Genomic DNA, 20,562 nt, shown 5'->3' with positions numbered 1-20,562 from the left:
CTCGACTTTGTCGGGTTTTTCATGACCTATGTTTTAAGATTATAGTTGTAAGCGGGTGACACTAGACTAATTTAGTTCATATTTGCTTCAAATTTCCCCTTTCCCCACATACACAGAATCTAATTACCGAAACGAAAGAAAGCCAAATTGGCGATTTATTTCAGAAATGTCCCTTTTGATACTAACTGTGTATTCGGAAGACAATTAGTGGTTCTGAAATTAACCATAGCACTGTTCACAAGAACGACTAAATTTTTGAATTTGTTCTGAACTAATTACTAATTAAATTCAGGCAACAAAATTTTACACTAATTACATGCTCAAAACGATTTTATTTCCACAACACGCAAAGTTTATGGAGCATTTTTTGGAAATTAACTGCGTAGTGTAGAACTTTGCATTTGCAACATCATTACAGATTTTTCTGAAACTTAAAAACTTTGTTGCTTTTGATTTTTTGCATCTCAGGTATGATGCTGAATATTGGATGACGCTTTTGATTTGTATTTATTTCAATAATGTAACAAATCAATAAGAATTGAATTGATTTCTCGCGTTTTTTCTAAAAAGAAAAGGATTTAGATTTTCCAGATTGAGGTAAAGACCAAATTGATTTATGATCAGACCCAATCGAGCGCACACCCAATCGAGCGTGTTCCTAGACCGAAACTACAGGTTCTGGCCGGAAGTTAGAGCGCACTACAGTCTGGACCATGGTCTGGAGATGGTCTGGTCAGTGGTCAATTTGGTCTGAAAAGTCTGATCATAGGCGTTTTCGAGGGCACTTGATTCTGATCATAAACAGTTCGAGCGCAATTGGGTCTGATCAGAACTGTTTTCGAATGCAATTGGGTCTAATCAGGGACCATTTTGGAGCCTTATTTTTCAATTTTTTACTGAGAGATGTTGGCTCTGCCAAGAGGCATTAATAAAGCAGCGTTCTCATCAGGGACTCATCTAATGTCCGATAGCTCTGATCATAAAAAAGGAGTCCAGCTGATAGCAAAGGCCGGCCCCCTTCAGAGGAAATATTGATTAACTGGAGACCACAATGTTTCTTATAGAAAGCAGTCTAAACTCATCCATTGAGTCAGAAATATACACCAAACGGTACACTAAACAAAATTTGTTCCCAACTGTTGGGTTTCCTTTTCCGCAATTCTTTTATGATTGTTTGTTCTTTCCTTAGATGGATTAAATACTGCAAAAACCAGTTTTTATGAAATGAATTTATTAAAGCAAAATTTGTTTTGTTCATAAGTAAAACCTTTCTCTGATCAGATTATTTCGAGTGCACTGGAGTCTGATCAGAACCGGTTACGAGCGCGCTTCAGTCTGATTATAAATGGCTGCAAGCGCAACTGGGTCTGATCATAACCTCTTTGAGCGCACTTAAGTCTGATCATAGTCTGATTAAGGTCTGGGCAATGGTCTGAATTTGAGTCTGGACCATGGTGTGAAGATGGTCTGGAAATTCTGATCAGAGGTAACTTGGGTCTGGAAAGTCTAATCAGGGTTAATTTCCGTCTGGAAAGTCTGCTCAGAGATTATTTCTGTCTGGAAAGTCTGATCAGACAAAAATTTGGGTCTGGACCTCAACCTTGGTAATGCTCAAGTGCTGGTTTTCTCAAGTGCTGATACAGAGTTGTTTCAGTTCACAGAAGCTGAGTCTAAGTTTACACATAGTTAGTTCGTTTCTCAAGGTATGGTTTAAACAGACTTACTTTATTCTTATAAGAGCAAAATCAGACTAAAATCATAGTAAAAACGTTACCCTGGAAAATCACCAGGATCATGATGTAGTCTGGCATGATCATAATATTAATCACTGTGAAAACGGACTGAAATTACTCTAATACATAGCATTATTAATACAATACTATCAAGTATGTAATACACTGGGTGGTAAGTCCAGGAACATATTTCAGGGCCACCATCTTGTGCACACTTCAGTTTATTCATTCAATGTCGAATTCTTGTAAAATGCATTTGCAAAGCCTTTTACGGTCAGAGAAAAATAATTTATTTCTTGAGAAGAAACTTAATATCAATAAGAAAGTTTAGAAAAAAGTTTTAGGTAATTGAGTTCTTAACAATGCGAGGCGACTTTTCTTTTAAAAAAAAGAGTCCAGATTTTTATCGCATGTGTTGTTAATAGTTTCTTATTTTCCTGATAAAGAAAAATGGCAACTGAGTTTTGGAAACAAAGTGTTCTTTACTTCATTTCCTCAAGGATGGCAAGAAAAATACGTTGTTTTGACACCGATCAAACGTTGTTTAGAGTACCGATCAAACAAGTACTAACGATCCAAACACGTGCGTTGAAATTAAGTCGCCGAGTTGATGAGAGCTAAGCTCGAAATTGAATTCGTTTAAAATTTGGAACAACCTTATTGAAGTAAATTATCTCAAGAGTTCAAGACCGAGCTTCAAAACCCGGTGAGATTGTTCTTGATCACCCCCCCCCCCCCTCCAACGTCGTACAGCCGGTAGCCCTTTAAAAAAAACAGTCTAGTACTGCAACAGAAACAGCCACAACGGGGAGGACAAGGACACTTCAGAGAAAATTTTTGTCCTAAAAATTCCTAGGCAAGTCATCAAAAAACTAGTGGTTGACAACAACACGGTCAAAATTCTAGCTATCAAAAAAAAGAACCTTCTATTCGGGAAAGCACTTCGTTTTTTACGTTTTGCAATCCCCCGTTTTTCACTTTTTTAACGTTTTGCAATCCCCCGTATGATATAAATACAGTTTCGAATATGGGAAAAAAGAATTACAATCTAAGAAAAGCTGTTGTGAACGATAGTGTTCGTCTGCAAATCCAGTCTCAAGATAATGCTAGCTCACGAGACATCATTGATGACTCTGACCCCATCAGTGATGCAAATACTGGTTTGACGCAAAAGTTTCAAGACCTGAGTGTAAAAGAGCAATTCCACACAACGACAGGAACCATACTTTTCATCCCGGAGACTGTCAATAAACTCTATAAGGTACAAGTGTTAGAAAACTCGGGGCATGAAACCAAATTAGATAAAATGATTGGGGCTCAGAGCACGACACGTGGTTTAATGCAAAATCAATTTTGGCCTATTCGAAGCACAAACATAACTTGAAGAATAGCAAAAAATTAACAAAATAAATTTCAGATAAAATTGACCTACTCCTCGCGTCGTGTGAACAAAACCAGTTTGATGATAATTTCTTTGAAAACGTTGCACAAACAATACTGAACGAGAACAAAAAACTGCCCTGTTTACAAACAATAGTTAGTTCACATGTTCCAACATGTCGCTTCGTTCCGGTCAAATTGAGAACTAAGTGGTCACAACTGCTGACCAGCATCCTGGATGATTGTGCCGCAACACCAGATGACGAACTAAATTGGCAGAAATTGTTTTCTGTTTCGAAGTGCATCCTGCGTGCGAGCAACCGATGAGGTAAAACTCAAAAACGAAATCAGAATCAGCGGCTTTCCGATCGCACCGATCGATGGAATGCGGGTGAATATGCAAACCTTTGGACAGAAGCATTGGCAATGAAACAAGCGAAGAAAAAATCCACAAACGGAATAGAAGAATTAGCCAGCAGAGCTAAAATCTATGTTTGCAAGGTCAATTTGGTCGCGCCGCAAAAATCCTGTCATCAGAGGGACTTGCGCCTAATAGCAGAGCTACTCTGAAAGCACTAGAGGAGCTACATACCAAAACCAAAGAAGCGCCTCCAACTTTGCACCAACCAGACAATGTCGCTTCAAGTGCGTATCAATTTAGCGATAACATAGTTATTGAACAATTGAAAACTTTCAGCTAGTAAACTGCAACTGGTCCTTCCAAGATATATCCAGAGCATCTATTGCACGCAGTGGAATGTACTGCTGCCGACCACTCTGAATCCGCCCTTAAAGCAATAACAAGGTTTGTAAATACAGGAAGCAGGGGTAAATTCCCTTCATTTGTTTCAAAAGCCCTCTGCAGCGCATCGCTCACCACTCTATCCAAAAAGAAAAAAGGAGCACGCCCAATAGCTGTCAGTGAAATCCTGAGTTGCCTTATTGCTAAATGTTTAGTGAAGGAAGCAAAATCAGAAGCAATTGAGTTGTTCGATTCCATTCAGCTAGGGGATGGAGTCAGCGGAGGTGCGGAAGCAATTATCCACTCTACGAAAATCACCTACGAAAAGATCCTCAACGCTGACTCTAAGTAAGGAGTGCTTCAGATTGATTTCCGAAATGCCTTTAATTCGGTTAAGCGTTCACACTTAATGCAAGCAGAATGCGATTTCATACCAGGTATTGCAGCCTTCACATATTTTGCTACTCTCAGTATGTGCCACTACTGTATAATAACGCCAGTCTTCAAAGTGAATCGGGTGTTCAACAAGGAGATCCCCTGGATCCACTTCTCTTTTCGTTGACGTTTTGGCCTGTTATAGAAAAAATAAGAGACGCGGTGCCAAATCTTACCCAGCACACTTGGTATTTGGACGATGGTTTCGTTGCAGGTTCAGATGATCAAACCCGAACTACGCTCGATATCTTAGCCAATGAAGGTCCAGAAAGGGGACTGTATTTGAGGAAAGACAAGAGCGAACTCTGGTCAATCGTTGATCTACCCTCAGTTGATCGAGAAGTTACAAGAAATATGGGCAATGGTTTTGAAGTACTGGGTGCCGCAGTCGGATCACCAGTTGTTTCTTGCCTGGAGAAACGTGTTCAGAAGGTTGTGTCGCTCTTGGAAAATTTGAGTTATCTGGATGATCCTCAATGTGCTCTCGGCATACTTCGTTATTGCCTAGGGACACCAAAGTTAGTCTACTCTCTACGCATTAACACGCCGAAAAGACATCTGATCGAAGTTTTAAAAGTCTTCGATTCCAGCCAACGGGATGCGTTAGATCAAATAGTAGGTACTATCACTTGTGAAAATGCGTGGATGCAGTCAACCTTGCCAATAAACATTTCTCGCCTCGGAGTACGACAATCGCAAGAGCAATACAGAGCCGCATATGTGGTCTCAGTGTTAGCATCTGATGACTTGGTTCAGAAAATTACACACCAGCGCACGTCAGACAGTAGAGTTTTTAAGGAACTCTATGCAGGCCTTGAACCTTTCAATTTGAATTCCTACACACAAAAGAAAATTCAAGAAGCTGTAGATACTGAAAAGTTTTCTGAGCTGCTAAGAAATCAGTCGTCAAACAGGGAGAAAGCAAGACTGCAATCCTTCTGTTTGCCTCATTCCGGCGCATGGCTTGCGGCACCTCCAGTTCCTGCTTTAGGTCTCCCTCTGAGTCCTAGTGAATTTCAAATTAGTGTCAAATACAGACTAGGTTTTGCAGTTTATGAAGATGAAAGAAAATGCCCTTACTGCAGGTCTGGGACCGTTGACATTTTTGGTGACCACGCCGTCATCTGTCCCGGAAGAGGGGATGCAATTTCTCGGCATGACAGGATTCGTGACCGTTTTGCATCAGCTTGCTCAGCAGCTAAGTTGTCCCCAGTCATCGAAAAACGGAACCTTATTGCAGGAAACGGTTCTCGCCCTGGCGACATTTCTGCCTTCATGAAAATCAGGTCGGCCAGCTGCTCTAGACGTCACCGTAACTTCACCATTGCAATCAAACATTATAAATCATGCGGCACGTCTGGTTACGCGATTGAAGCAGCCGAAGAGCGAAAGTATGCACAACACGAAAATAATTGCTCTGAGCAAGGAATTTTGTTTGTTTCTCTTGCTGTTGAGTCATTGGGTGGTCTGTCAGTTGCTCTCAAGAAAGCGTTAAAGCGCATAGCTCTGTTAGCTGACAGCAGGAATTATCAGTCGCGAGGACATGCTATCGCTTTTGATAGATTGGCTCAGTCGGTTTCCGTTGTGATTGTACGAGGATCGGCTACAATGTTGCTTGCACGAGTCTCGTAACCCCAACTTTTGCAACATTTTTGGACAATTTCTATTTTGGGCAAACCTTGTGAACTCCAAGAAGAGTGGAGTCTTTTGAGAAGTGTCGCTCAATGAGAGGGGACCTTCGTTTTTGTAAATATTGTCTCACCCAACGAGCGGGGAGAACATAAATAATTTTCAAGAGTTCAATGAAGATTGAAACGAGAAGAATTCTGAAATTTAAGGAGAACAGCACTGATGTTATAGGGAGCGATGGAGAAGAATGAAGAATTCTTCAACAAAAAACACACCTATTTGAACCTTTAATGAGCAAAAACTTTTGATTCCGAATCAAAGTTTGATAACAAAGATTTGTATTAATTCACTTAGTGTAAAATGAAAAGTTCATTATGGTTCTGTTATTATAGTACTGTCCAAGTCTACATACATTTCTTTCTAAGCCTTGGCCAAAACTTGGGCAACGCGTGCAACTTGATTCACAAGTCAAAACCAACATTTCGAAAAGTCTTTCGAAAGGCGCAGAAGACTCCAGGTAAAAAAATGATACAATATTAGTTCTGAATCGCTGCTGATGTAATATTTGCAATTATTCTTGCCAAGTACTGAAATTGAATTGGCGTTAGGCCCTTTTCATATTTTGAATCCTGATTCAAATCTGTAAAAATAAGGTGGGCTGACCTGTTATATTCCACATCTTCACTCCCTTCCGAAATTGTGTCCCATTTCAATGTCGATTCAGGGGAACTGAAGACAGCGCCTGAGTTGTCATGGCAACCATCCAACCTCAGCAACCCATGCATTCCTGAGCCCAACTTTGAGTTCGCCCCATCTAGACTTTCAAAGTGATGTGTTCTGACTTGTTCTTCTAGACAGGATCGCTCGTACATTAGATGTTTCGTCTCTTTCTCTAGCTTGGATATCGTCTGTGTATGTAGCTTGCTCTCCTATAACACATTGCGGTAATCAACCCGAAGTTCCAGGTGCGTTCCAATACGGCTTGCATGAAATTATAATTATATAGCCCCCCCATTATGATATATTTAAAATACTGTAGCAAGGGGGTGGGAACTGTAACTGAAAAGAACTTATTTCATTGTTTTCACATTTATATATGGAACTAATGAGCGGCTGTTTGATTTGAGTTTATTAGAAAGCTGTTAACCAGTAGTAGCTTCGTTCATAATCGAGTATGCATGCCAGTGTACCAATAAAGGTCAATTTACTTTTATTGATGAAAAAGAAATGATAAATTTTCAATAAAGTAATCATTAATAGGGTCCAATTTCGTTTTCAAAGTCCTCATTAGATGCTGTTGTTTTATAGCCGTGTCATCTCCGTGCAAAATTTTATCTTGTTGTTTAGCACGCTTATATGTTTGTTTACATACGATACTAAGGGGTATCAGAACTATTCACTGAGCAGGATCACCTTTTCGGCATAAAATTGAAGCACAGTTTGGCAATTTGAGCTAATTGAGAGCAACTATGCAAGTACAACGTTATCAATTCGTGTACAGTCGGCCTCAGTCCTCAGTAATAACCGAAGAAATTCATTTCCGAAAAAAAATTTTATGATTTATCGTATAGAAGGTTTTTTAAAATTCTGGAAACGTAAAACCAACACTACCGAACAAATACTGACAATAGCTAGAAGTAGCGAAGTCTTTCAAAACAGGTTGAGCTAATCAGATCAAAAATTGAACCAGTCCGTTAAAAAACATGCAGCAGGGCTTTATATAAAGATAAATTTGACCTCATTAGAATGCTTAATTTGAAATTGGTTAAACTTGCGAAATTTTTACTGAAACATGCAATCGTTCATTTTTGTGCCATTAAAAAATTTCTTAAATCTATCTACATCAAGATGAGATTTTGTTTTCATTTCGATTAATTTAATGACAAGTTTTAAAAAACTGCCTCTTTGTTTTTGTCATTACTTTGAAATTTGGTTGGATCCTTTTGTCAAAACTGAAACAATTTCTGAACCGAGCCATTGTTTCTAAGATTTCTTTGTTTCTGAAATGAGTTTTTTTTTCTGTAGAATCTATGGTGGGACAAATACCGAAAAAACTCAAGCTCTTCGAGTAACGGTCTGTGATAATTGTTTTATTCTTCAATACACTTCACTTAAAAATTGTCTAAACAGTCAGCGCAAGATTTGCCGAACGCTGTTTCCCCAGTTGGCAGCGCCATATTTCCGTTTTCAGACCCAGTCACTTCAAACATCTTCTGAGGTTTTTATTTTGCAAAACAATTTGATTTTTAAAATTATTAGAAATTTTTTCTAATTTTCTTTACTATAGTGAATTTGGCAGGAATGTATAAACAAAAGCAACCACATTAATTTTGCTGAATTTAATTTTATTATAATTTGTGAATAATCTTTTTTTCACTTTCCGTTCTATTGCTCACTATCAGTTGTCAATAATTTTTAAGTTGGAACAATATTGAGAAGTACTCAACTGTAAGCAGAAGTACTCAACTGTAAAGTCTCAGTAATTTAAATAAAAGTGAACTTGCGGACTTAAAAACAGCATAAGAACATTCAAATCATTAAAAACCTTTGTTATAGAGCGCATACTGCATCATAAAAGGGGGCACGTGATAATCCGCTTTTTTCATTTTCTGCTCCGACATTTTGTAAATAGTTTTAAAGCTACACAGACCGAAAGTAGTTTTTGGCATTAACAACGACATTTTTTTAAATGACAATTAATTCAAGCGAAAAATTTAATAGACTATAAATAAACTAGGAAAAAAGAAAGAGCTAAAAACTCGCTTTTAGAATAAAAAAAGAGATGAGAAAAAAAGAAAAATGGCAGCAGGAAGAAGGAAAACTGTTTTTCTTCCAAGGAAATCACCGAACGTCATTCTTAATTTTCACACCAAGCTCTCCTCTGCAAGCTATTTGACCTCAAAATTCACAGTCAACTTAGAACAGGGTCAGCTTTTAATCTGCTTGGAGTTGATTGCTTCACAGTTGTTCGGTTTACTTAGACTCATTTTATTGTTTGAATTTTCAGCTTTCTTTGCAAAATCTTGCTGACTTTGACTGAAGTTATGTGAATAATAGCATACACACGAGAGGTGATTTTTCTTCAATTTCTCATTGGCTGGATTTGACTCGTCATTGAGCACATTTTTCACTTCATTTTTTATAACATAGATTAAATGAATTTGGCTAATAGTGGAGTGGGGGGGGGGGTCAACAGTGGGGTTGTCTTCAACCTCTAAGAACCACCCTTCACACCATGAGTATAAGTCTCCAAAACAGTTTGAGCTGAAACAGAGCTGAAAAGCTCTAAGAGCACATAATGCCCGCTGGGCGCTCCCTGTTCATCCCATTTTTGAGGACGAAAAGTCAAAAGCGTCAGACGAAAAATTGGTCAAGCGAAAAATTGCATTCAAAAACGACCGACCGGACTGATATAATTGCTACGAATTTGGTTTGAGAGCAATTAAAAATTTCTATATGCACCCTTTGATAGTCCATCAGTTTCTCCTTCAGAGTACAATTACGCCCATCCAGTCGTTCCAACTGGGTTCTCAGTTTCAGTAGTTCGTGCTTGTGCTCGGATGCCATGTGAGCCCTCTCCCTCTCCCCCTGCTGTCTCACTTGATCCATGGCCCTTTCTTGTGTGTGCCTCATTATTCTAACAAAAGCACAAATATACTTTTTGTTGCTCTTCCCGAAGTATCGTGTTACACTCTATGATAGCTGCGCATCAAGTTTTTCATCAATGCTATCCAGTTTATTTCGTCACACGATATGCTCGCAAATACGTTGCACCATAGAATCGTTGCCGCACTGGGTCTCAATTGCTCATGTTCATCTAACCCTAGCATTTGAACATCCCAGTCCTCAAAAAAATTTTATTTGCAAAAATTTGTACATTCACTTTATGGTCAATGATGCGTAATAATTGGAAATATTTGTAAATTATAAACCTGATTAGCAAATATTTGGAAATGCAACAAAAAATCGAATTTTGTACATATACATCGAATTCGCAATTGTTAATCCCAACTCAAAACCTTAACCTTATGCCAATTTAGGTTGTCCAATAGTATTTTTGTCTCTTCTGAAAAACGGTGGGATTAAAGATGCTTACCCGTACAGCAATTTTAATAGGTGGACTCACGCATACTTGATGATCAATAGGACAATAGCCATATCATTCATCGAGTATTTTTGTGCTATTTCACGAGGTTCGATGTTTCCTTTAACATGAAATACAACATGTTATAGGGCTCAGTGATATTATCTAGGCTGAGGTCCCAGACGGAAAAGACTTAACCTCTGATCAGACTTAACCACGCTCAAATTTTTCGCAATAATTGATTTTTTTTAAAGTAAAGTTACACGACTCTCGCGATTTTGTTCTCACTGATTTTACGCGATTTGTGTGAGTTATCATTTAAAAGCGCAATTTTTAGCGCAAGTTTAAACATATTTATAATTTCACGTTAAAAAGGAAAAAGTAATAAGGCCAGAACCGAAAAATCATGCAATTTCACATGGAAAAATAAAATTAAATTTGTGTACAAATTATGTCTATTCATCTCTTTCACTCTATGTCTAATCATCTCTTTCACTCTATGTCTAATCATCTCTTTCACCGATGTACACAAATTTTATTTTATTTTTCCATGTGAAACCGCATGTTTTTGGTTTCTGGCCTTATTACTTTTTCCTTTTTAACGTGAAATTATAAAAATGTTTAAAATTACGCTAAAAATTGCGCTTTTACATGATAACTCGCACAAATCGCGTAAAATCAGTGAGAGCAAAATCGCGAGAATCGTGTAACTTTACATTAAAAATTCAAATATTGCCGATTTGTTGTGTGTCACTTTTAACCGAAAATCTTGTTTCTGTATGATTATTATTTTTTTATCTCACTTGGGTAATCTTTAGAACGTCATTTTGTGTACCCTGTTTGCGTCTAATTTCATTAAATTCTAGGATGACATTGGATGAGGTTAAAATATGTGAACTAACTCTAAGTCCTCCTGGTGTTGCGCAGTGATGCGATCCAACTGTGCGTCAAAGTCAATCTGAGCCCTCTCCAACTGTTCACTGTAGTCTCTCATCAACTGTGATTGCGTCATCACATCGCCTTGCAGCTCGCTAATTTCATCCCTGAAAACGATAAAATTTCAGGCCAGGTGATTTTAGGTCACAACCTCCTGAACTTGCACGGTTTAGTTAAGAAACGAAAATTTTTCTGAGTGTAAAAGAAACACGTTTTTATACTGCGACATTTTACAAAAGGAAAAGCGCATTGAATGCAATAACACAGACATTTTAATCATCAAGTTATGAACATAATAGCAGTTTTCATTTAAAAAAACTGCTTCCACCGAAGACCAACAGCTGAAGAAATCCATTGAAATCAAAAGTATTTTCAAAAACGTTACATTCAAATCAAGAGCCGAATTGATGCGTTTTTAGTTTAAGTATTCTTGTCAATAATGCACAGCAAAAAAACCTTCTTGCAGATTAAAACTCAATTTTAGTTAAAAAAATAGAGAAAAAATAAAATTTTCTTATTTTTGCCAGGCCGTCAAAACAAAAAGTTTATTTTAATCCAAGAAATTTTGTCACCAGTCGCTGTTGATAATTTGTTATCCCGCTAAAATTTTTAGATCTTGTCACATGAAAACAAAAACACGTGACAGACTCGATAATATTTTGTTTAATTTCGTCATCATGAGGTTGATTTGTTTTTAATTGGGAAGAAACTTTTTTACTTCCGACTAAAATTACAGTACGGTACAGAAGTAGAAACAGTAGAAAAGAAATGCAGCTGTTCCCAATTTTTGCATTAATATTATCATGGTCATACTGGCGCAAAATGGTCAGACCAAAATATCCGAAAATCGTACAAGAAACTCTCAATTCCAAAAGGGCTTGATTAAACTTCCGTTTTTAACTAATGGGTAAAAATGGATTTCACTGTTCATGCAATTTTCTTATTAGAAAACATTCATATCGCAAACTGATATTCACAGATTAAATTGCACTCACAAAGTGATTATAACAGAATTACAAAATCTTCAATTTGACCCAAAAAAATCGATCGCATCGTTGTGATTCAAGTAAGCCTTTATTAGTCTGCGATGAATTGAGTTGTGAACTTGCACGGTTTAGTTAAGAAACGAAAATTTTTCTGAGTGTAAAAGAAACACGTTTTTATACTGCGACATTTTACAAAAGGAAAAGCGCATTGAATGCAATAACACAGACATTTTAATCATCAATTTATGAACATAATAGCAGTTTTCATTTAAAAAAACTGCTTCCACCGAAGACCAACAGCTGAAGAAATCCATTGAAATCAAAAGTATTTTCAAAAACGTTACATTCAAATCAAGAGCCGAATTGATGCGTTTTTAGTTTAAGTATTCTTGTCAATAATGCACAGCAAAAAAACCTTCTTGCAGATTAAAACTCAATTTTAGTTAAAAAAATAGAGAAAAAATAAAATTTTCTTATTTTTGCCAGGCCGTCAAAACAAAAAGTTTATTTTAATCCAAGAAATTTTGTCACCAGTCGCTGTTGATAATTTGTTATCCCGCTAAAATTTTTAGATCTTGTCACATAAAAACAAAAACACGTGACAGACTCGATAATATTTTGTTTAATTTCGTCATCATGAGGTTGATTTGTTTTTAATTGGGAAGAAACTTTTTTACTTCCGACTAAAATTACAGTACGGTACAGAAGTAGAAACAGTAGAAAAGAAATGCAGCTGTTCCCAATTTTTGCATTAATATTATCATGGTCATACTGGCGCAAAATGGTCAGACCAAAATATCCGAAAATCGTACAAGAAACTCTCAATTCCAAAAGGGCTTGATTAAACTTCCGTTTTTAACTAATGGGTAAAAATGGATTTCACTGTTCATGCAATTTTCTTATTAGAAAACATTCATATCGCAAACTGATATTCACAGATTAAATTGCACTCACAAAGTGATTATAACAGAATTACAAAATCTTCAATTTGACCCAAAAAAATCGATCGCATCGTTGTGATTCAAGTAAGCCTTTATTAGTCTGCGATGAATTGAGTTGTGAACTTAACAAAAAAAAGTTGTGAACTTGACTTGTGATCTTCCTCTGCTCATATTTTTCTTAAATGCCGTAATCACGTGCAAAAACATGGGATTGAGACTGCCTCTCTTCAAAAAACTTAACAAAAGTAAAGTTTTCAGTCAAAAATTGTTCCTGGAAGAGTGAAAAGAAATTACCGCATTCTTGCAAATGATTCTTCAATCGAGAACTTGCAAGCTGATTGGCTGCCTATCTAGAAAGAAAACTGCGAGAGGAGGGGTCAGATTGCTATATCCAGCTAGACGGATAGTTATCCAAAAAGAATTTTAAAAACTTGTTCTGGTCACGCTCTGCTCTCATTGGGTTTCTTGTGCGCATCATCTCGTTTTTGGTTAAATTTGTCGACAATGTTGCTTGTCTTTCCAAGAAATTAATTGTCAATTTTTTTGAAATAAAAAGAATATAGTTTTGATCACCTGATTACAGGACTGCTTTTTTCTCCTGGACTAATAAAAATTTCTGAGAGCGCAAAAAAAAGAAGTCTCTTAATGCATCTATTTGTAAGATCTTTCTGAGCATCGTATAACTGTTTAAAATAATTTGGAAAAATGTTAAAAGAAAAATGTATCACAATCTGGAATATTTTTCACATTACTTTGTGCATATACAGTACAAAGAGCAGCTAAATTGATTTAGAACCATTGTTGCACCCTGGTTCACTTCCACTATGATCCTACAAACATTTCAAAGAATATGTTGCAAGATGTACTTGCAACGGCTGCTCTCCTTGTGTTTCACAAAGAAAGTTTTACACCGCCCAGTTCGTTCTGAGTGGTTACAAAATCCGTCTGGATACTTCGTTTATGCAGTTCGCTTTTGTAACTGTATATCCCCTCTGCTGTACTTACCGTTGCATTAACTAATTTAACTAACTTAGTTTTGGATTTTTTCTCAATTGAACTGGGTCCTCAGATCACACAATACGGGATCTCTATATGTTTACCAGTTCAATCGTTTTGATGAAACAAATCTAAGGCAAAATTATATGCCTGAGAAGTGTTATGAAAAATTTGTTTCTAACTTAAACCTTGATGTGTGTGTTGCGATTTTCGCAGAGTACTCACGAGTTGAAGATTGGAAATCAGGACACAGAAAATTGAATTCACTGTTCGAGACGTTTTCGATACAAGACACAATATTAGATAGAATACTGCTCAAGACAAATTTTTGGTATCAAGACACAGTATCAATTTAACAATTATACTGCTCAAGTGTTTGGTTTTTGCAAGACGCAGTAACAAATATACTGCTCAAGACTATAATATTTCAACAGTTTTATTGCTGAGTTTAAGTGCTAGCTCGAGTTGCTAGATTGACAAGACAAATTGGGATTGTGTGTTCTTATTTTTGTTCAATTTGTTAACAATTTTTCTGCTGACGTGGCATAAGCGGCTGTTTCTGATTTGCTATACACAGTTTTCTCGCTAGGGGGATAGATAATCCGGATAATAATAGAACACAGTAATAATTTTTGTTCTACGCAATTTTGTTATTCCTTAAGCTCAGCTCCAACATCGCCGGCCCTGCTTTCCTTCGTGAAAACATCATCGCCAGTTGGTAGTACTGGAGCGAGCTTCACTACTGGCCTTTTGTAGTATCCATCGTTCGTTGGGATTGTCGCTGATTGAATCACTCCGTCAGAACCTTCAAAGGTTTCGATTATTCGACCCAGATTGTAATATCCACGTTTGTCACTGTCTTCCACTAACCACACAAGATCACACTGCTGAAGACTTCTGTCCGTTGTGGTCTGCCATTTCTTTCGACTGTTCAACGTTGGCAAGCATTCTTTACGAAATCTGTCCCAGATGAGGTCTGCGTAAGCTTGTGTTTGTCGGAAGAGCTTTCTTTGATTAACAAATTGCTCTGCAACTGATAGATACGGTAAACAAAGGTTCTTCTTGCCAAGTAGGAAATGGTTTGGAAAAATAGCTTCTAAATCGGTAGCATCAGAACTGACCTGTGTCAGCGGTCTAGCATCCAGCGTCTGTTTAACAAGACACATCGTGGTTGACATAACATCTTCCGTGAGTGATCGATTGCCCAGCACTGCATACATTGCCTTCTTGCAACTCCTAACCAGTCTTTCCCACACTCCTCCAAAGTGTGGTGCTGCAGGTGGGTATAACTTCTATCTGATACCTTGTTGAATCAGATGTTCTTCAATTTGCCTTTTGCTCCATGCTACTACATACTCGTAGTATGTCCCGTTATCGCTAATCATTATGACCGGTTTGCCTCTTCGAGCAATGAATCGCATAATTGCGTTCAGACAACAATCAGTGTCTAGTTTTGGTACAATCTCTATATGTATCGCACTTACAGTAAGGCATGTGAACAGACAGCACCAACGCTTTTCGTTTCTTTGACAGATCTTTACTGTGAGTGGTCCGAAATCACCCACATTCGCGAACAATGTTGATGCGACCAATCGCTCTTCAAGTAGATCTGCCATTACTGGTGCTTTTGTTTGGGCTCTTCACTTTCGACATCTGATGCTTTTGTTTTTGATCCATCTCAAAGCATTTCGCATGCCTAGGATCCAGAATTTCTGCTGAACTATGTTTCTGACATGTTCAGTACCTTCGTGATGACTATTCTTATGTTCATTTTGCTAGAATATTTCAACTACATGGTGCTTCCAATGTAACACTATTGGATGCTTGGTTTCGAAGTTCAATTGACTTTTACCTATTCTGCGTTGGGCACGAATAAGTCCTTGCTGGTCTATGAATGGTAAAAACTGAGTCACCGGCTCCTTCTCTTCATCCTTTGCTGAGAAGACCATTTGGTCGTTTTGTTCGTCTGAGGCAAATGTTAAATTCACCTGTTCAGGCCATTCGTTCTCTCGTTGCTTCAACCAGGCCGGCCCAGTGAGCCATTCACTTCTCTTAAGTTCGTCAACATTGATCGCTCGTGTCCCGATGTCAGCTGGATTGTTAATACCACTCACATGATTCCACTGTGAAACATTAGTTGTATCCAAAATCTCAGCCACTCTGTTTGCAACAAACACCTGTTGCTTACGGTGGGAGCTATGAATCCATTGCGGAACACTAGTGGAGTCTGTCCAAAAGCTACAACTAAGAACCTTCGATTCGTGTTCCTTCACTATCTGTTCTTTAAGTCTCACCGCCACGACTGCTGCTTGTAATTCCAAGCGTGGTATGGAAAGGTGTCGCATCGGTGCAACTCTGCACTTTCCAATTACAAATGCTAAGTCTGCTGGGTATTCTTTGGGCTTTGAACGTAGGTATGCCACTGCGCACATTGTGTCTTCAGATGCGTCGGCAAACACATGAGGTTCCCATTTGTCCTTGGCTGTGCTGAAGTATCTTCTATCAATGCTGGTTTCTGCTACTTCTGGAAGCTGCGCTTTCCACTTCAGAAACTCTTCTTCTTCGTTAGGTTCCACTGAGTTGTCCCAATGTTGTCCATTTTTTGTCCACATGCTCTTCAGGAGTCGTCTCATATGAACACTGAATGGTGCAAACAGTCCAAGAGGATCAAACACTGAAGAAACTAGAGATCAGATCTTCCTTTGGGTGATTGGGTTCTCAACTTCTTGTACCTCTACAAACCTGTAGAATATCATCGATAATCGTCCACTGAACCCCAATCACGGATGAACCTTCCTTGTCGGGTTCTACTTCAACCTGCTTTGTGTTGCTGATTGATCTTAAGTCCTCCGGGATTGCGTTGGTTACCACGTCACTGTTGGTGATCCACTTCTTCAGTTCAAATCCATGTTTTGAGAGAAGAGGTTGCAGTTGTTTGAAAACCTTGATTGCTTCTTCAGGTGTTTCGACTGACTTGATGAAATCGTCCATGTAGAAGTTGTTTTGGATTGTTTTTGCTGCAATTGGGAACTCGTCCTCGTTATCGATGGCTACTCGCTTCAGAGCGTAGTTGGCACATGTTGGTGAACTCTTTGCTCCAAAAACATGACGTTGATACTCGTAAATTTGCACAGGTTCGTTCACTGTTGGTCGCCACAGAAATCTCAAGCAGCTTTTATCCCGTTCAGGAACTTACACTTGCAGAAACATTGATTCAATATCTGCGGATAGGGATATTGGTCCTTCTCGAAATCTTAATATTGTCCCAATCAATCCCTGTAGTAGATCGGGTCCGGCTAACAACTTGTCATTTAGGCATATATCCTTGTATTTTGCTGCAGCGTTGCAAACACGGCGAACTTTACCCGGTTTGTTGGGGTTTAGTACTGAGTGGTGTGGCAAGTACCATTCTTTTCCGAAAGTGCCTTTGACTTCCAATTTACCAAGTGTCTTCACAAATCCCTTTTCAACATCTGTATCAATTGAATGTTGATACAATTCTTTTAATTTTGGGTCTCGTTGGAATCTTCGTTCCAGTGAGTAGAGCTGACCAAGGGCAGAGCTGTAATTGTTTGGAAGATTGGGTTCTGGTTCATTCCAGGGCATGCCCACTTCGTACCGCTCGCCTGTAAACGTTGTTGTGCTCTCTAGAAACTTCTGAGCCTGCAGCTTTTTCTTTGATTGACTCACAACAATTATTTTGAAAGCATAAGTTTCTATGTCCCACCATGATTGGATATTTTCTGCCACTTTCACATCTTCTGTGAAGGCAAAATGACAAACATTTCGACTTTTCTTGCCTGTCATGGGACCACTGACTACCCATTCTAACTCTGTTAAGACGGCGAAAGGCTCACTTCGTGTTCCAAGCTTATAGTTCAATGGACGTTGAATTTCGTAGCCATCTTGTCCATGTATGATGCCTACTTCCATCAGAATGAATGTTCTGTTAGTAAGAACATTCAGGTGTCTGAAGTTGTTCTTCAGTTCCTTGTAATCATATGTCGTGTTTCCCAACGTGATTGATGGGTGTGCAAACGCTTCAATCGAATTCACCTTTGAATGTAGTCCCTTTATTGTGATAGGAACCTTTTCTGTCCTCAAATCTTGCATGCCAGCTATATTCAAAGTAACGTCCGTGCCTTTGGCTTGTAGTTGATCCTTGACACTTTGATCGATGAATGATACTGTTTACCCACTATCGAGGAAATCGTAGGTAGTCAACCTATTACCATCGCTCTGAACCGATACCAGAACTATTTGAAGAAAACTAGTAACTTGGTTGCTCTGGTTGATTGTTGTTGCGCTTACATTTACTGCGTGACTACCCTCGTCTATTTGGTTTGCTGAGTGTAGCAGTCTGTTGTGCTTTTTGGTACATACGCACGGGTGGACTTTACAATCTTTGATTGCATGCCCTTTCCCCAGAGATCCATAATATAAGCGTTCTCTTCTCACTGCCGCATAGCGATCGGGTGACATTCATACTCTTAAATATTGGACAGTTCCATATTTTATGAGTGCCATCCGCTAGTGCAGTTATTGTTTTGCATTTGCTTCGTCTCGTTCTCATTCGAACTGGCACTAATATTTGACTATTTTGAGAAGCATTTTTCCTTGTTAGAGTTTGGTCGATCATCTTCCCTTACTTAGCTCTTGGTTGATGGCATTCTTTCATGGACAAAAGCCATTCGAGCTAACCATTTTTCAAGGAGAGTGAGATCGGGTCTGTCTTCTTGACACTCGTCAACGAAGAAGAACCACTTTTCTTTCAGGTTTGGGGGCAGTTTTTCAATTGCCACTTGCAGTGTTGAGCTTGAACGCAGATCACCCTCATAAATGTATTGCTTCAGTACATTAACTAGGTTGCTGATTGTTATTGAGTAATTAATTATAGCCGCTGAGTCTTGCCTGCGAATTGGTTGTTGTTTGCGCAATATGTTAAGCTGAGCGTCGACAATTCCGAGTGACCGTCCCAGGAGTTCCAACGCTTGAGCGTAGAACTCTCCCGAATAGCCCATTCCTGATATAGCTGAGTTTGCTTTACCTGTCAACAAAGTTTTCAAGTGGCTCTTTTTCTCTGAGTCGGGTGTATTGCGATGGTGAACCGTTGCTTTGAACAGATTCGACCACTCCGGCCACTCTGGGGGGTTTCCGTCGAAAGAACTCAACTTCAACTTAGGTAGCTGACTACTACTGCTTGGTTTATTGCGCTTAAATTTGGCTTGTTCCCAGGCTGCGCTGGCACGCTATCCACTTGGTGACCGTGACTTAAGTATACCTTCGCGATTGAAGCTTACCCTGGGATAATTCTTTTCGATCGTGGTTTTCGCACGCTCGAAACTATAATCGTGGAAGTTGGAGAATTTATCCGAGTTATCGAGCCAAACGGAAACATCTTTGTTCTTCGGGATTTTCCAATTGAATGGTGATCTACTTCGAATACTAGGGGCTGCACCTTCATTAGAATCTGATGCTCTTGCGTCAAGAGCTTCTTTCTCGTATTCCAGTTTCAAGGCTCTTCTTCAAAAAGTTGCATCTCGATTTCAAGCTCTTTCCTTTTCAATTCGAAACCAATTTTCTTCAACCCAATTTTGCTGCACAGTCTTTCTCTAAAGCCGCAAGTTTTTCTGCCTTTTTAGCTCGTTTATCAGAGGAGGCCTTTGAATCATTGTCCTTGTTTGGGTTTCAATTTTCAACAGTTCGTTGAGAAACTCCTACAACAGACTGTGAATTCTTAGCGGTACTTGGTTCTGCATCGCTTGTCAATTGAACAGTTTGACTCTGTTGATCCGTCAAGTTTGTTTCTCCGTGAATATACGGTAACCACTCTGCGTTCAAATATTGAAAGTATTTTTCTGTCTCGACTTTGCGTTTTAAAGAAATATCTGTGTCTCGGAGAGTCTCAGCTTTCTTATTCACGAGGTCCTCAACTTTGTCGTCCAATTGCAGTATCTACTGATAAAGAGTCTTGAGCTTGCTTGGTCGATCTCGATTCTTAATGAGCTCAAAATCTTCTTTTTGTTTCTCAAACCAGTTGTTTCGCAAGTTGTTGATCTGCGATCCAAAACACTTTTACTCTGTGACGGAGTCACTTCTTGTGTACATCGTGACTGCAGCTTGAAACTCTACAGCTCCTTGGTTTGTTTGTTTTAATTTGAGATTTGCTTTTCAACGTTCCTATTTGCTTTGCCTAATTGGCGTTGTTGAATTGCTCGTTGGGTTTTGTTCTCGTTCGTCGATGACTTTGACACTTCGACTGTTGGGTTGGACAGCAGTTTATTCCACTGTCCGGGTCGGCGGACCAAATGTAACGCCTGCTCTCCTTGTGTTTCACAAAGAAAGTTTTACACCGCCCAGTTCGTTCTGAGTGGTTAAAAAATCTGTCCGGATCCTTCGTTCATGCAGTTCGCTTTTGTAACTGTATATGCCCTCTGCTGTACTTACCGTTGCATTAACTAATTTAACTAACTTAGTTTTGGATTTTTTCTCAATCGAACTGGGTCCTCAGATCACACAATACGGGATCTCTATATGTTTACCAGTTCAATCGTTTTGATGAAACAAATCTAAGGTAAAATTATATGCCTGAGAAGTGTTATGAAAAATTTGTTTCTAACTTAAACCTTGATGTGTGTGTTGCGATTTTCGCAGAGTACTCACGAGTTGAAGATTGGAAATCAGGACACAGAAAATTGAA

The 20,562-nt window shown here is 38.6% G+C and overlaps 1 protein-coding gene across 1 annotated transcript in view; it reads right to left on the bottom strand.

The window, feature by feature from the left end:
* Nucleotides 1–20,562, bottom strand: part of LOC142334694 (uncharacterized) — a 56,917-nt gene that overhangs the window by 3,948 nt on the left and 32,407 nt on the right. Inside the window, exons 9-11 of the mRNA XM_075382929.1 lie at nt 10,906–11,046; nt 9,382–9,556; nt 6,583–6,848 (exon numbers count right to left, since the gene is read on the bottom strand). Of these exons, the coding sequence (XP_075239044.1) occupies nt 6,583–6,848; nt 9,382–9,556; nt 10,906–11,046 (582 nt within the window). The remainder of the gene's footprint in view (nt 1–6,582; nt 6,849–9,381; nt 9,557–10,905; nt 11,047–20,562) is intronic.

The sequence above is a fragment of the Convolutriloba macropyga genome, chromosome 2, assembly GCF_964194025.1.
Source record: "Convolutriloba macropyga chromosome 2, txConMacr16.3, whole genome shotgun sequence".
In the NCBI taxonomy this organism is placed as follows: Eukaryota; Metazoa; Xenacoelomorpha; order Acoela; family Convolutidae; genus Convolutriloba; species Convolutriloba macropyga.
The sequence above is the reverse complement of the archived record's forward strand: the minus strand, read 5'-3'. Positions and strand labels throughout refer to the sequence as shown.